At 31.2% G+C, this 15,753-nt stretch overlaps 1 protein-coding gene across 2 annotated transcripts in view; it reads right to left on the reverse strand.

Annotated features, from left to right (window-relative positions):
* Positions 1-15,753, reverse strand: part of LOC106461805 (secretory carrier-associated membrane protein 1-like) — a 39,458-nt gene that overhangs the window by 6,440 nt on the left and 17,265 nt on the right. For both annotated transcript variants that reach the window (XM_022388884.1, XM_013921659.2), the window contains 4 exons: positions 13,810-13,966; positions 10,906-11,007; positions 8,548-8,683; positions 7,182-7,337 (listed from right to left, as the gene is read on the reverse strand). In XM_022388884.1, the coding sequence (XP_022244592.1) occupies positions 7,182-7,337; positions 8,548-8,683; positions 10,906-11,007; positions 13,810-13,966 (551 nt within the window). The remainder of the gene's footprint in view (positions 1-7,181; positions 7,338-8,547; positions 8,684-10,905; positions 11,008-13,809; positions 13,967-15,753) is intronic.

Raw genomic sequence — 15,753 nt, forward strand, 5'->3', positions numbered from 1 at the left:
ATATATATATATATATATATATATATATACATATATATAGTAGTATTGTACAAGACTTCACTCTTGAGATTACTAGTTCACAAATTCCTTTGAATGTTTGAGTGTGATGCAAGAATAAAAGAAAACTGATTACAAACAATGTGTTGTAATACCACTTGTTAAAAATGGGCTTTTTGTACTGCATTTAATGACTAAAAATGTTCACATTTTTATTGTTTAGAAACCTACAATAAAATTCCAAAGCACTTAATGATGGGCTTATATTAACAGCCAACACAAATGATCCTTGTTAGTTTAGCACCAAGCTGGATACTCATGCAAAATTCAGCTTGCAATACATGGGATTCCTCTAAATCTTAATTCATTTCCACATCAGTCTCGCATCCACCACCAATCTCTCCAATGATGAGACCACATAACTTGGGTACATTTTTTAGACTAGTCAGTGATATGTAGGATCTATGATTGCTGAATATAGAATAAATGTTCCATTTCTAGCTTAATTAGCTAGTGACAATGATTGTGTGCAACATTAGATCACAGTTACCAAATGTTGCTAAGTAGCCCCTGTAGTGGTTTTTAACTGATTGCTATTAACTACTGTGAGTTGAATAATTATAACATGATGGACAGAAGAATTTTTTCTGCAGTTTTGGAATTTATTTTGATGAACTGGAAGGTACTCACATGTTTGTGATATTGTATATAGTTATGGAAGATGAACCACAAAAAATACACCTCTTTTATTTTTGGAGTAAATCCACTATATCAAGAAAGAAAATGTCCTCTGTCACACGAAATCAACCACAAAAAACAGAAATTACATCTGTGATGCCAAGATAAGACTCAAAAGCACTTTAACTTGAGTAAAATATTTTGCTGTTACATGCGAGATATTGCAGTTATTCAGGACTGGAACACAAATAGAAGATCTACTGTTGAACAAGCCCAGTGAAACTATCAAACATAGTTAGAATCAATGTTCCCCTCTAAGCTGTGTGCGTGCAGGGACATGCAGTAAAAATAATAGGCCTCTCACAAGTGGTCAGTTGGTAATAGTTTTGGTTGGAAGACAAAGGCTTACAATTTTAACAATACCAATACAGAGCAGTACACTTTGTTTATGCTACCATATGTTTATCAGAGTTTGACTGTAAGATATTGTTCCATATATCCTGCATTACTCACTACAATTCTGACATTCTTAGTATTCATATAACAGGGTGTAAACAGGACTTTAAAAAATAAATTCCCAGACCTTTTCCAAGTTTTTCCCTGACTATTCAAATTATACAAATATACATATGTAGAGGAAATTATGCTCAGAAATCACCATATTAACTACTTTAAATGAATTACTGAGCTTATATAATAGATGTAGTAGCTATCCAATACATTTCTGTTAGTGATTAATAGTAAAAAAAAAAAATTCCCTGACTTTAGGCATTTTTTCCCCTGACTGTATACACCCTGTATAAGCCCATACAGCCTTAATAATATTGATACTGAGACTTTTAGCAGCCCATTTCATGGATGCAAGTGTTTCATCAGTCTTTTTTTATTTCCAGATATTAATTTACTACATCTGCTACATGCTTGGTATCATCGTCTTGCTAGAAGACATATTCTCAATTCAAAATGTTTTGTTTCTGAGGGAATAACATAATGGACATGAATTGGCTTGCACCTGTCAGCAGACGGGGTGCCATAGTTTTGTTTTATAGATTACATACAACATTGACTGAGATGCAGCCCACATTTGTATTGGTTCCCCTAAAATCCTTTACTACAGATGCTGTACATTGACTTTGACAACCTTCTCCTCTCTGCCTTCAAACAAACAACTACTGATTGTTGCCAAACAATTTCAATTTGCAATTATCCATACAAACACTCTCCTCAGTTTTGGTTATCCCATAGTTTGAAGTCTGATGCCACTTTGTGTTGTATGTAACTTACTGTTCTGGAGGTAACATTCATACCAGTACTCACAGCTGTCATTGGTGAGATTGTTATTGAATTGAAGTGCATCACATAAATAGTAAATTCTAAGTTACTTCAAAGTTTCCATACAACTATTGAAAAATGTTGAATGGAGCAGCCTTCTCCAGTCAAAACTCTCATTTCTACATGTTGATCATGTCAAATTTCTGTCCAGGGAGTCATAATTGCATTCCATATTACAGTTGGGAACAGTATGAGTACGTGTTCTTTTATGTGCATTACGCTGGTGTGGCAATATCCAGTTGGTTAGATGGCACTCAATCACAGTCTAACTATGAACATTTGACTGTTTGCTGGTGCATTTAATTTTCATACAACAGAGGGAAGCAATCTAATAATATTTGCATTTTCTACCCATTTCATTCACTGTTTTCACTAAACTGGATAAAATTTAACCGACTGATTAATTTGTGGTAGTACTGTTATCACCAAAAACATCTATGAAGTTATGCCTCTTTTAATCTCTTTATCAAGATTACCATAAACTAATAAGGTTTACTATTTTCTTTTATCTTCTGCTTTTTTAAAAATCATTTTCAGTACTTCCTGACTTTACCTCTGACCATAACTCATAAAATCGGTCTTTCAAAGTTCCTTAATATAAAAACAGTGATTTTAGTTGTGAATAGTGACTATGTAGTGAGAACTATAGCCTATAAATAGCTAGGAATTTTCCAAAAGGAATACATAGTTCCTTGATTTGTGTATGTGGGTGTGATGAAAAGTTACACTACATTTAAATGAATAAAAGAACACTAAAACATCTTGACACCCAGACAAACATACAGACAGTATGTAATTTCCACAGGTTTATAATAAGATGGATGGTAACACAGAAAAGACAGATAAACAATACAACAACACAAGCTATGATACCTGAAAATTAAAATGTATCCTGGATGAAGAAATATCTATAGTAGTAATCTTCATTTTCAAACCTTATACATGGAATTCATTAAATATTAAAATCTAAAGTAGGAGCAGTTGTGTAACTGACCCACAAATATAAACTACCATTTGCTGTCTACTTTGTTATAATTTCAAGGTTTTGTATTTTGTATCTATTAGACAAACTAGTGTAATACTTCACTTTCAAAATTATTAATCTGTAAATTTACTATGAGTGAATTAAAGATAGTGACATTAATCAGTGTTTGATTGTCTATCTTCATTTATTTTAGGTCCTAAAACAGTGTTTCAATATACAGTGTTGTGCAAAAGTTGGATACTGTGACTCACTTTATTTTCCCAAGTTGAGCAAGTTCAATATTAAAATTTTCACAAATTTATTAGCAGCACCAAATTACAATTGCAGAAACATAGCCTAGTACTGACTGCATTAATACATTAACCCTTTCATGACCAGTGAGTGTACACCTGCATAACAAATTTCTAACTTTATTTTTAAATAATAATCCTATTTCTACAGATTTTTACTAAAGCAAGTTGTAGAATTGGCATTTTTCATTATGTAACCTTTATTTAGTGAAATTCTCAAAAAAAAGTCCAACTTTCATTTTTGCATAGCACTAAGGAGTCTGGTCTTTAAACAATGCACTTATATATTGTTTTAGAATTTTACTACCCAATCCAAAGTACAGGTTTATATCTGCTATGAAACTATCTAATGGGAAGGTTAGAACACTTGGGTACTAATCATAGATCTCAGAATTTTTTTTAGTTTCTTTAGACATTCATTTTTAAGAATGTTTATATGTTAAATTATGTTATAAAGCTACAGAAATTGTATTCTATGACAAGACATCAATTATGCAAAATGTTCTACCAGAAGATTCGCTTAAAATCTACAGACAAACAACTTGTATAATCACCCTGACTAAGATCGTTAGTTGGGCATTCTTGTTGTTTGACCCTCAACCCATGAACATCTGACGAGGTTAGGTCTGCTTATTGAATCACTAAACACCAAAGCAGAACTGTTAGATGTAAAGTTTCATGCCTATCATGTTTGGTCAATGTAGTTATTACTACTTAAGAAATTCAATGTTACATATTAAATCTATCTAACACTGGAATTAACTAAAATACACACAGAATTATCTAAATTTAATACTGAACACAACTATGAATTACATGACATATATGAACTTATGTCTTGTTTAGTACATGGTGCGTTCCAGCTAGATGTCCACAGAACAATTAGCACAGCCTGTGTTTAATGACCTCTTTTGCAACTGGTCAAGTTTTGTTTTAATTCACTAGCATATTTAAGGTGACTTTGCTAAGGCGAGTCTCCCAATTGCCAGACATGAAAGAGAGTTCATGAAGAGAATAGGTTAAAGGTCACCAGTTCTTAAATGTGGAAATATAATTTAAGAACAGTTAGCATGGAATTTAAGGAGAGTTAGAGATAACAGATATAGTTTTAAATCTCTACGGTGTGATAAATACTGAATGAATCAATGACCACATGGTAAATGACTGACCCAGCATATCTCTTGGTAGAGTTCAATAAAATTATAAGTGTTAAAACATAAATGCTTAGACTTGTGTGTTGGAATATTTAATTTATGATGAAAAAAGTTATTTACATTTTGTTAATTATGCTTGATTCTGAGTCAATGATCACACCTTAAAAGACAACTGACTTAGCATAACTTTTATTAATGTTGAGTAAAATAACTATGAAAGGTGAAATGCTTAAGTTTGTGTTAGATTATACAAGGTAAGGATAAGGAAAGTCATGCATAATATGTAGCTTGAATGTCAATTTATAAGATCATTTTTCATAATATCCTTTTTGAAAACTACATGAAAAGTGGCAAACTTGTTCATGTTATACATTTTACTTTAAAATAAACTTTGTTTACCACAAAACTTAGAACATTCACTAGTCAAAAGTTTGTGTTAGTGTCAAGTCTCTATACGATACACCAAAATACAAATTCTAGCAAATCTAATGAGTTGTGACAGATAAACATTATATTGTATTTTCTCTGGAATGTCAGGAAGTGGAAAATTTATAACTTTAAAATTACAGTATTCTGTATTATTGAAAACATTGAAGGGAGAACTTATTATTTATTGAAAAAAAATATATTTATTAGCTATAAATTGGTCTCGAGCAAATATATTGTTAGCAAAAATCAAGATTCCAATAATGAAAAAGGTAACTGTGGTACCAGTTTGAAAGATGAGGTCCTAAGTCCCCAGTAAAATCTTTATTTTTTTTCCAATGATTTTTATGATTTACAGATGGAAATGGTGACTACTGCAATTGGCAAAATATCAAAATAAATATGTAAATGAATATTAATAAAGATGATTGGACAAATAAAATAAAACTTTTTAACCAACAATAAAGAAAAAATTAAATCCTAAGATGAAGGGAGTATTTGTAATGTTTGTTCAAAACACTGTCTCACAACAAAATTTTGGAAATATCACAATCTCAAAATAATAGAAATACTAAATCAAATCACATTAATTTTTTAAAGCAGAAACTAGATAAAAATACTATCTTAATAGCAGACTTGAAATTTTATTACATATTTCTTCTTTAAGAATGAAAAAAATCAAAGGGTATCTTTGGACTTCTTTCAAATATCCCCTTGGAATAATCCTCCAGACTTCTTTTTGTGATTTTGATTGGTGTTTTGTCCACTCAAAGTCATTTCATGCACATGTATTAACTCTAGGGTCAGTGAATTTTGAAGAGACCATTCAAAAAGTGCTAATATTTTCTCTGTTTTCTTCCAACTTGTACACTGTTTTATAGTATTTACCATGTTTTTAGATGGATCATTATCATGTTGAAAAATAATATCTGAACTATTCATCTTTTTTCCAGAAAGCACAGAATGAGAGCAAATATGTTTAATTATAAGAGCTTCCACTCTAAAGTTTATGTGTACATGGCAAAGAATAATTAACTAAGACTATGTATTATCTTCCATGTGTACATGCAAAGAAGGAATGAACTATACATGATCAACAACTTTCATGTGTACACGTTAAAATGTAACCAACCAGAACAAAATTTTAATATCTATGTGTTACATGTTACAGAGTAACCAAACATTAATGTCTATGTGAACAATAACTTTTATGTGTACATGTTAAAATGTAATCAACCAGAACAAAATTTATAATATATATATGTGTGTTACATGTTAAAATGTAATCAACCAGAACAAATTTATAATATATATGTGTTATATGTTACAGAGTAACTAAACATTAATGTCTATGTGAACAATAACTTTTATGTGTACATGTTAAAATGTAATCAACCAGAACAAAATTTTAATATCTATGTGTTACATGTTACAGAGTAACTAAACATTAATGTCTATGCTTACATGGTAAGGAGTAATTAAATATGACCATACATTAAGTTCTTTTTGTACATGTGAAGGAGTGATGAACTATGTCTAAACATAATATACTATGTGGTATATGTTAAGGAGTAAGAAATTATAACTAAACATTATATTCTGAGTGGTACAAGTTAAGGAGTAGCAAACTAGATCTAAACGATATACTGTATGTAGACATGTTAAGTAGTAATAAATGATGTCAAAACATTAAATCGTGTGAGTTATGTGTTATGGATGAATAAACTATATCTCAACAGTAAATTCTAAATGTTACCTGGTAAAGCAGGGAGGACGAGGGCATTTATTTTGTTTTAGATACTTCTTATATCAATTCTACGAATAACCAACGATTCCCTACTTTCTGTTAAAAATTTTAATTTTTTTTTTCCTTATTTATTTTACCTAACAAGTTTCTAATTTTTACAATTACTTACTTTTATAACAATAAATAAAGAATGTACATGAAAAACAAGAAATATAGTATTTACCTCTGACCTCTTATTTGCTGTTGGTCGCTGATGAAATTTAAGCCTAGTTTTTTTGTTTTATAATGATGGTAATAGTAGACTAAATGTTTACTTAGTTAAATATTACACCTTAGAACACAGAATAATAACATGAACAAAGCAAATAATGTCTTATAACTATTATAATTTAATGTAAAAGCTGTCAAACTTTTGTGAAATTACATTTAAAACTACAGTAAATAATGCAATGTATAGCTTTACAGAAATGGGGTCAGTCCAGTTGAATGACACTTTCAACAAGAGTTAAGTAGTATCATGCATATTACTACGGTATAACCACTAATTTGTATCAACTACTGTATCATCGTACCTAGTATCGGCCACCACCACCATAAGACTGGTTGACTGCAGTTTGAGCAGCTCCAACGGCTGCTGTCTGGACATGTTCATTACGAAGAACACCTTGGGCAAACTCTTGTTGTGCCTTGGCAAAGCTTGCACCAGTGTTACGGTAGATATTATGTACCTACAAATTAGTAAATTAATTACTGACATAAATACTGTGCCATGTATAATTAAATAACACTGATTAAGTGAAAGACACATCCAAAGAACATTCTTCTATGAATAATTATGTTCAAAATGTCTTTTTCAATTGGAAAGTTTTTGGTATATCAGATATCTGTTTCAACAAACCAACTGCACAATTTTTCTCATTTCATCTTGGTTGAACTATATTTTTTATTATCACCAATCCTTGTTAATTATCCACTTTTGGAAGAATTATAAATTGTCCTTTACTTACAGGTTCGTTGATGTGTTTAATAAATATGGTTTTAAATGTTAGAGAATGATGTTGATTAAAAATTTGCATGATCTAATATGGGAATTTCAAGTGAAATGGTAGAAGACCTAACATAACCTAAATAATATTCAGGATATTTATACTCATATATAATAGCTGAAATCTTGAATATAGATATTGGATCTTTAAATCTGAAAAAATGGTAATGTACACTGAGGTTTAAAGACAACTTAATTTCACTCGTGTAAACTCAATGGCACAATTTATGTACATGATTTCCAAATTAAAATAGATTGTTCTCAGGTATGTGCTAAAACTAAAGTAATTTACCTTGTAACATTTCAGTTTGGCTGTTTAGGAATATTCATACCACTTAAATAATGACCAATATCGTTAACAGTTTGTACTGGAAAGGTATTCTTAGTTATGAACTTTTTGATGGTTTCAGGTTCTTTATGCTTTGTTTATTTTTAGTGCAAGCCTACGTAATGATCTACCTGTACTCTGTTCACTGCATGGAAACTCAGAATTTTGCATTGTAAACTCATAAACTTACCACTGAACCAATGGGGGACAGTCTTATATGCAAAAAACATACTTGTTGGTTCTTCTGTCTGTTCAAGAAATTAGTAATTTGTATGTTGTCTTAAGGTTCTTCTTAAACGAAAGTAGTATATAACTATTTTTTTTAATAAAGAAAATGTTGTCTCTTTTTAGCATTACATTTTCAAACATCCAAAAGTAATAGTTGAAAACAATTTTCAAATTATTTGACAGCAAACATGACGACTAAATGATAAAAGCATAACCTTATATTAAAAAACCAAAAGATATGTCATTACATATTCTACTTGCAGCATGTAAGATAACTTAATCAATAAAATACTAATAAAGATGCATTATAGTAATGAAGTAAATAAATTTATCTTACCTTCATCAGCATAAACCCTGTAAGTAGAGCAACCAGTCCCCACAAAAATCCAATTATTAGGACAATTCCACCAACAGCATAGTTACTGATGGAAATAGGTCTTGTTTGAAGGGTAGCAATACCATTCACAAAGCCACTGGAAAATAGCATTTCAAAAATTTCTTTACATTTTAATACCAGCAAGCAACTTAACAGACATTTAAACTCAAACATTTTACAGTTGAAATAGCAAGGTTCAATCCAATTAAGTTTAAAATTTTAGAACATAAATGAAGTATATCATGCTCACAAATTAATACTATTGTAATAAACTGACTTACTAGGTAACTTTAACAGTGCCACAAGTTATTGCTCTAACTGTATGAACACTTTTTTGTGATTATTTTTAAGTCACATTGCAAGTGTTTCACACTATCTTACTTTACAGATGGAAATTTTTTTTGTAACAAAGGATATAGTCTTAGTGTGTTTACTTGTAAAGACAGCAAGCACTATGGTGAATGCGCAATTAACGATTATACGGACACTACCACATTCTTGTCATCAAAGGGTTATTTTGACACAGTATTGCAAAAGATTAGGAACAAATTATTTACAGTCATAAGACAAATTTGACTCTTTTATTCATGAAGATTAGGGTGCTTATTATACTTGGGAGCATATTATATTTGGAAAATTACTGTATACATTAACTTGTAGTGCTACATGATGAGAATTCAATAAGCCTACATGCAATTAAGTGGTAGTGTCACATGATAAGAATGTATATGATTATTTGGTAGAGTTGCATGATGAAAATATAAAATATTTGTGTGTGATTATCTGGTAATACTAATTATTGTTTTTATTTTTCAGCTCTAAAAACTTTTTTTGTAGATACGAAAAATATTTAAGAGACATGTTCTTTCTCTTTCTTTCTGTCAAAAATTCTGATCATATGTTTAGTACGGAGTAACATCTTTTTTTCCAGTTACACCAGTCACTTTCTTTTCACTTACGTGTGCAAAAGGAAATTATGTTCTTAACACTACTGCAATGGGCTTGTGTATTTTACACAACGTTCTAACCACCATGTAACCAAGGTAGTATAAATATTATGAGTCTGAAGGTATTTAATGCCACTTCATAAAATTTGACAAGCTTTCAGTAAACAATAAAAGTCCTTTGTAGACAAAAAAACAAATTTTTGTTAAAATTTGTCCATAATTATATGGTGTCAGAGTGTTGACTGCTCCAAGTGCAAAATGATTTTCATGTTAAGATTAAAAATACTTTTCTTCATCTGCAAATTTTCAAATTTCATTTGTGTAATTCCTAAAACCTCCTAAATTAGTATCATTTTAGTTACTTTTATAATAATAAATGAAGAAAACAAATGAAAAACAAGAAATATAGTACTTACCTAGGATTTTTGTCAACTGTCAATGAAACTTATGCCTACTTTTTTATACTAATAGGACTACCCCACTAAATAATTTTATTATTTAATGAAACGACCCATAAGAACACAGAATAATAATATGTAAAAAGCAGACAATGTCCTATAGTTATTATAATCTTTCTGGCTTTTTAATTATGCAATAAGAGCAATTACAAATTCAGCTAAGCTTGTCAATGTGTTTCTCATGGAAATAAAGTTTGAACTGGAAGCAAAATAGACAAGTCTCTGAACAGAAAACACCATAATATAATAAGCCATTTGACAGATTAAAACTTTGGCTTTCCATTGTTCATAAATAATATAGTATAAAATGTCAGAGAAAACTATTAGCGATTTGTGAAAGAGGATGTCACAGGCATGGGGAGTGAATCTGATTTTCCAATTTATGGCCCTAAACAAACAAGATTGAAAACTATAAAAATTATGCTTTGCCTGAGTAGTATCTATATTACAATAAGTAATTTACATTAAATTCTGAACTTCTCGGAGGGGTGGTAAATAAATTAGAGAAGAAGGAATACCTAGAGAGCAAATATACCAGTTCTCATACTAGTGGAGATTGAGAATTTTCTTTCAATATTTCCTTATAAAATTAAGAACTGAAAACTTATATACTATTAAAACATGGATGATTGATTATCTATGATTTTATGCTATACTAGTTGTTATAACATAAATAAAAAGTAGTTTAATTAAATTTTGAATACAAGTCATTAAATACCTTGTGACATGCTCAGTAAAGGATGCCCTTGCAGATAGGGTTAACTACATTTTGATGCCAAGTTTATTCATATACATTTATAATAGAAAAGTAGTTTAGTTAAATTTTAAATATATCTCTGTAAACGGTTGTGACATGAACACTTTGACCTGCCCATTACAAAAGGGTTAATGCACAGTAATAAGACAAAACTTACCATGCTCCAGTATTTGGAATCCCTACAGAATACAGGATAGCCAACACCAGTTGAAAGAAAAACACAAAGAAGAAGACCATGAAGTTGAAAGAGCTATCACTTCTGTTAAAACAGAAGAATTGGTTTAATTATTAGAGTAACAGTAAGTTTTAAAAATAACAAAATTATCAAAGGCTTAGAGCTTTCGGTAATACTTCATTATGTAAACTTCAACCATTATAAGCACATAATCACTAGCACCGTTTAAATATTTCAACTATAATCTGTAATCATTACAAGCTGAATATGTTATTACAATGCATGTAAATGTTAAGAACTATTTGAAAACATTTTAAATTAGCAAAATCAGATATCAAAAGAAATATATTCATGAACATAAAACAAGTTGGACCTCAATGTTTGCTGATTTGATATTTACGGTTTTGACTATTCATGGTGACCTAAAATGTACACCATTTTGACATCTGCAGTTGGAGGTGTGGGGGTGGCGCCGATTAATGGTCTAGAGATCAAGCAAATACTAATGGTAATATAGTATTAAATATTTTTTTTTTTATTTAAGTAATGCATTAAAGAACACACAATAATAACAAGCAAAAAGCAGACAATGTCCATAACTATAACAATTTTTCAGGCTTTCTAACTATGCAACAAGAGTTGTTAAAAACCCATCTAAGCTCATCGATGTGTTTCCTGTGGGAATAAAGCTCGAACTGAAAGTGAAACTGATAATCCTCTCTATAGAAAACATTGAATTTCATACATCTTGGAGGAATGGTAAATAAATTAGAGAAGAGGAGATGCCTAGACTTACAGTTCTCCTACTAGGAAAAAGTTAGGGTTTTTAAAAATATTACCTTATAAAATTAAGAACTTAAAACTTGTATACTATTAAAATATGGATTATGGATTATGTTTTTATGCCATATTTATTGGTACACTGTGAAAAGAAAGTAGTTTAATCAAATTTTGAATCTACTTTACCAAAACATTGTGACATGTACAGTAAATGATGTCCACTGTGAGCTCAAGATACTGATTGAGGAGAAGGGGTATAAGCCAGAGCAGGTGTTCAATGCATACGAGACTGGCCTTTTCTGGACGGAGATGCCAAGCCATACCTTTTTGTTCAAGGAGGAGAAAAACTTCTAGTCGAAAAGTGCTGGACAATGCACTTGGCCACCCTGTAAGTCTCTAATTCACTCACCACAATATGGAGGTAAATCTTTCTACATCCCAACACCACCAGCCTCCTACAACCTATGGATCAAGGTCTCATTACAACCTTCAAGACCTATTACATTCGCCTACCTTTGCAAGAATACTGGACGAGATGGAGAATGATCTTTCTCTCTCTCAGTTACTGATTGATGAAAAACTATAACACTGTAAATTGTATTAATAACATCCAGAAGTCTTTTGAAGAATAAAACAGCACACTTGGATGCAGTTTGGAGGAAGCTGTGGCCTGAAGTAGTGAATGACTTCAAAGGCTTTCCCTCTGTGCATGAAGAGGTGCAGAGGATTGTTCATTTGGCATACAAAATTTTTTGTGGAGAAGGCTACAAGGACATGGTAGAGGCTGAGGAACTCATCGACTCAAACCAAGAGGAGTTGAAGGAGGAGGATCTTGCAGAGCTCATACTCACTGATGAGGAGAGTGAAGGAGAGGAAGAGGATGAGACTGAAGAACCAAAACCTCAGATAACAATTAAAAATTTAAGTAAAATAATGTACAAGGCCAAGGTTCTTGTTAATAAAGTGGTTGAGCCAGACCCTTTTATGGAATAAAGTTTAAAGGGATGTTGGAATGATTCCTTACAAATAAATTTACAGAATAAAATGAAGCAAAGAACAATAACAAGCTTCTTTAAGAAGGTCACTGCCTCCACCGACCAGTCAAGCACCACCAACATGCCTGCCACCAGCATTACAACAGTCAGCAGGAGCTCAGCCAAAGTTCCACATTCACCCGATGCTCCACTCTCACCCAAAGTTCTTCCAGCCTTACCTGGAAGTTCACGCTTACAAGCTCCACTGTCATCTGATATTTATGATCCACTATCCATCACATATTCGCCATCCTGTGCTACCTCTGTGTGGTCCCCCTCATCCCAGGTTGATGATGGGGAGAACTCTGCATCCTTGTAACCCCCCATTCCAGCATCATCATTATCCTATCACCACTTGTAAGTTTAAGTTTATTTTGACATATACAGCACAATATACTATTTTAGTTTTATTATTATTTATATATATATATATATATATATATATTTTACTGTCTTTTATTTCTGTTTTAATTTTCCCCTTCATCCCCATTGGTGTGGTCCTGAACCCCATTTTTTTCCCCCATGAGGTTTAAGTTTTAATATTTACGGTTTCAGTTTTGACGTTCACGGCACTTTCCAAGAATGTGCTGCCATGAACGCTGAGGTCCACCTGTATAAAATATTCTGATGGACAATAATCAAATATTAAATGTCTAAGATTATAGAAAGTATTCCTTATTATTTTTGAGGTGTTTCACTTCAAAATTTACCAATGAAATGTATTATACAAATAATTTTTAATAGTTGTTTTCACATAGAATTTTGAATCAAGTTCTATGCCATTTGGGTAAGTATTTTCACTGTAAAAATAAAAAGATTGGGGGAGCTTTTAGCTCGCCTGTGACTCGGAAAGGGTTAAACCTGTGAAATTTGATATTGTGAGGTGCAAGTTTGTTTTGTATGTGTGTGTATATATATATGCACACACACACACACAAAAAGCAATTCACATGAATTCATGTACTCCATTATTTTTGTTTAATTATTAAACCCCCAAAAATACCTCAAATAAAAAAAAGATCTCTAGTGGCAGTTTAACAGCTGTGCCACAAAAAAAAACAACAACACTTACCTGAAGGCCTTGTAGAGTGGGCGGAACCAGCATAAAAATGACAGTGGAGTAAACAAAGTAAACGCTAGAAGAGAAAAACCAAAGGTTGAGCCCTTTCCATATTCCACCAATAGGGCAAGTGCCCCCAGCATATTCAGGAACAGAACACAAGAGTAAACTGAAAGAAGCAAACATGTCTCTCTTTTTTTTTTTCAGTATAAAACATTTATCATAAGGACAGTGCAAAGTGATAGAAGGGAACTTAACTTACTTGTAAAATAAAACTGTCAATTAAATAGCAATTTACTTTAGCTGACATCAAGAATGTTATAATTATAATAAGATTATCATACAAAAAGTTTCTCCTTTATCTAGTTATAGTTTGAGGATATGACTCTAGAAATTTTTTCTCCATTGACATGCTGGGAAACAATCATATTACATATAAAAGATGAAAGGTAGTGTTTGTCTTCCAGATAAGATTGCACTGTTTGGAAGAAGAAAAACAAAAAAAAATGCACACACTAATGAAGTTAACAGAGCTACTGGTAAGCAAATCATGTGATACAGAATTATGTATTACTAAGAAATTTAAAGGCATAGGAACATCTAATATTTCTTCTTTGTCAAGCAGCAATCTTAGAAGGTTGCATATTACATGGAAATTGAAAAAGTAATGTGTGTGTGTGCATGCATGGGAAGCTTTTTAAACTCTGATAAACTATGCAGAAATGAAGATTAGGGAAGTACAGATGGAATCATCATATGTGTAAGGGAGGGGTGGGTGTTTAGTATACATTGCAAAGAGAAAGGTATTTGGGGAATGGATCTGTCATCACTCAGAGCCCCATCTCAGACTACAGTGTTTATTTGTTAAGGTTTTGTGTATGAATTTTTTCATTTTATTATAGACTTAAGATTATCAGTATCATCACCTGTTGAGTTTTAATACTTACTCCCAACACCCACGTTTTGAAAACATCACTACATCTGGCATCTATTACAAGATAAGTTGATCAGTTTGTCATTTTTTATCAGAACGTTTGGCTCAAATTTTCTTTTCTATTAAAGGTGTTTGGTGGGTATCACATGTTGTAGAATCCCTTTAACCCATTTAGGTTTATCTTCACAGAAGAGATTCTCTACATAGTCATCAGATTCATTCAGAACTCTAATCTTATACATAAGTAGTGTAGGATAGTCATTTAACCCTTTCGCAATGGGCTCAGCATAAAATACAGAAGTTTGTATACACACATTAAATATTTATACTATAACTTTTAATGTCGTATGTGTATCTTCATAAAATTTGGTAGACTTTTATTAATGATTCCAAGTCTTTTGTAAACAACAACAAAAAAAAATCTGATTTTTTTAATGAAGTATTTTTACAAAAGATTTGTTTGTGAAAATAGTCTGTTTCATTACTAGTCCAAGTGCGAAGTGATTTTCATGTCCCAATAAAAATTATTCTTCATCCCCAAAATCTCAGATATTATTTGTGTAATCTCTAAAACATCCTAAATACATTTCAAATGAATGTTTTCAGTAAAACTTTTTGTCTGTTATTTTCTCTACCCTAACTATATGGGGTCTATCAATTTGACCAATCTCATAACCACCATAAAAAAAATGGGGAAATAAATATAAATTGTTTTTTCATTCTAGAATGACTACAAATTATAACATGAAAACAAAAATGTTTAGTTTAAATAGCTTAAATCTCTTAACATTATATATTTATTATTTTCATTATACAATACAGAAGTTACAATGATGTGGTGCATGTGCAATCATGTTACCTTATCCAAGAGTATAAAACTGGCCTTTACAAAGTGACCTGTCTTGGCTGTGTTTTAGTAGACTAGTATTTTGTAAAATACAGTCACGTTTCAGTTATAATACTTTATTTATGTAAACAGATTATTGCTATTTAGAAAAAATTCTTAAACTTATTTGTTTAAC

This window comes from Limulus polyphemus, unplaced genomic scaffold (assembly GCF_000517525.1).
Source record: "Limulus polyphemus unplaced genomic scaffold, Limulus_polyphemus-2.1.2 Scaffold1035, whole genome shotgun sequence".
Taxonomy (NCBI): Eukaryota; Metazoa; Arthropoda; class Merostomata; order Xiphosura; family Limulidae; genus Limulus; species Limulus polyphemus.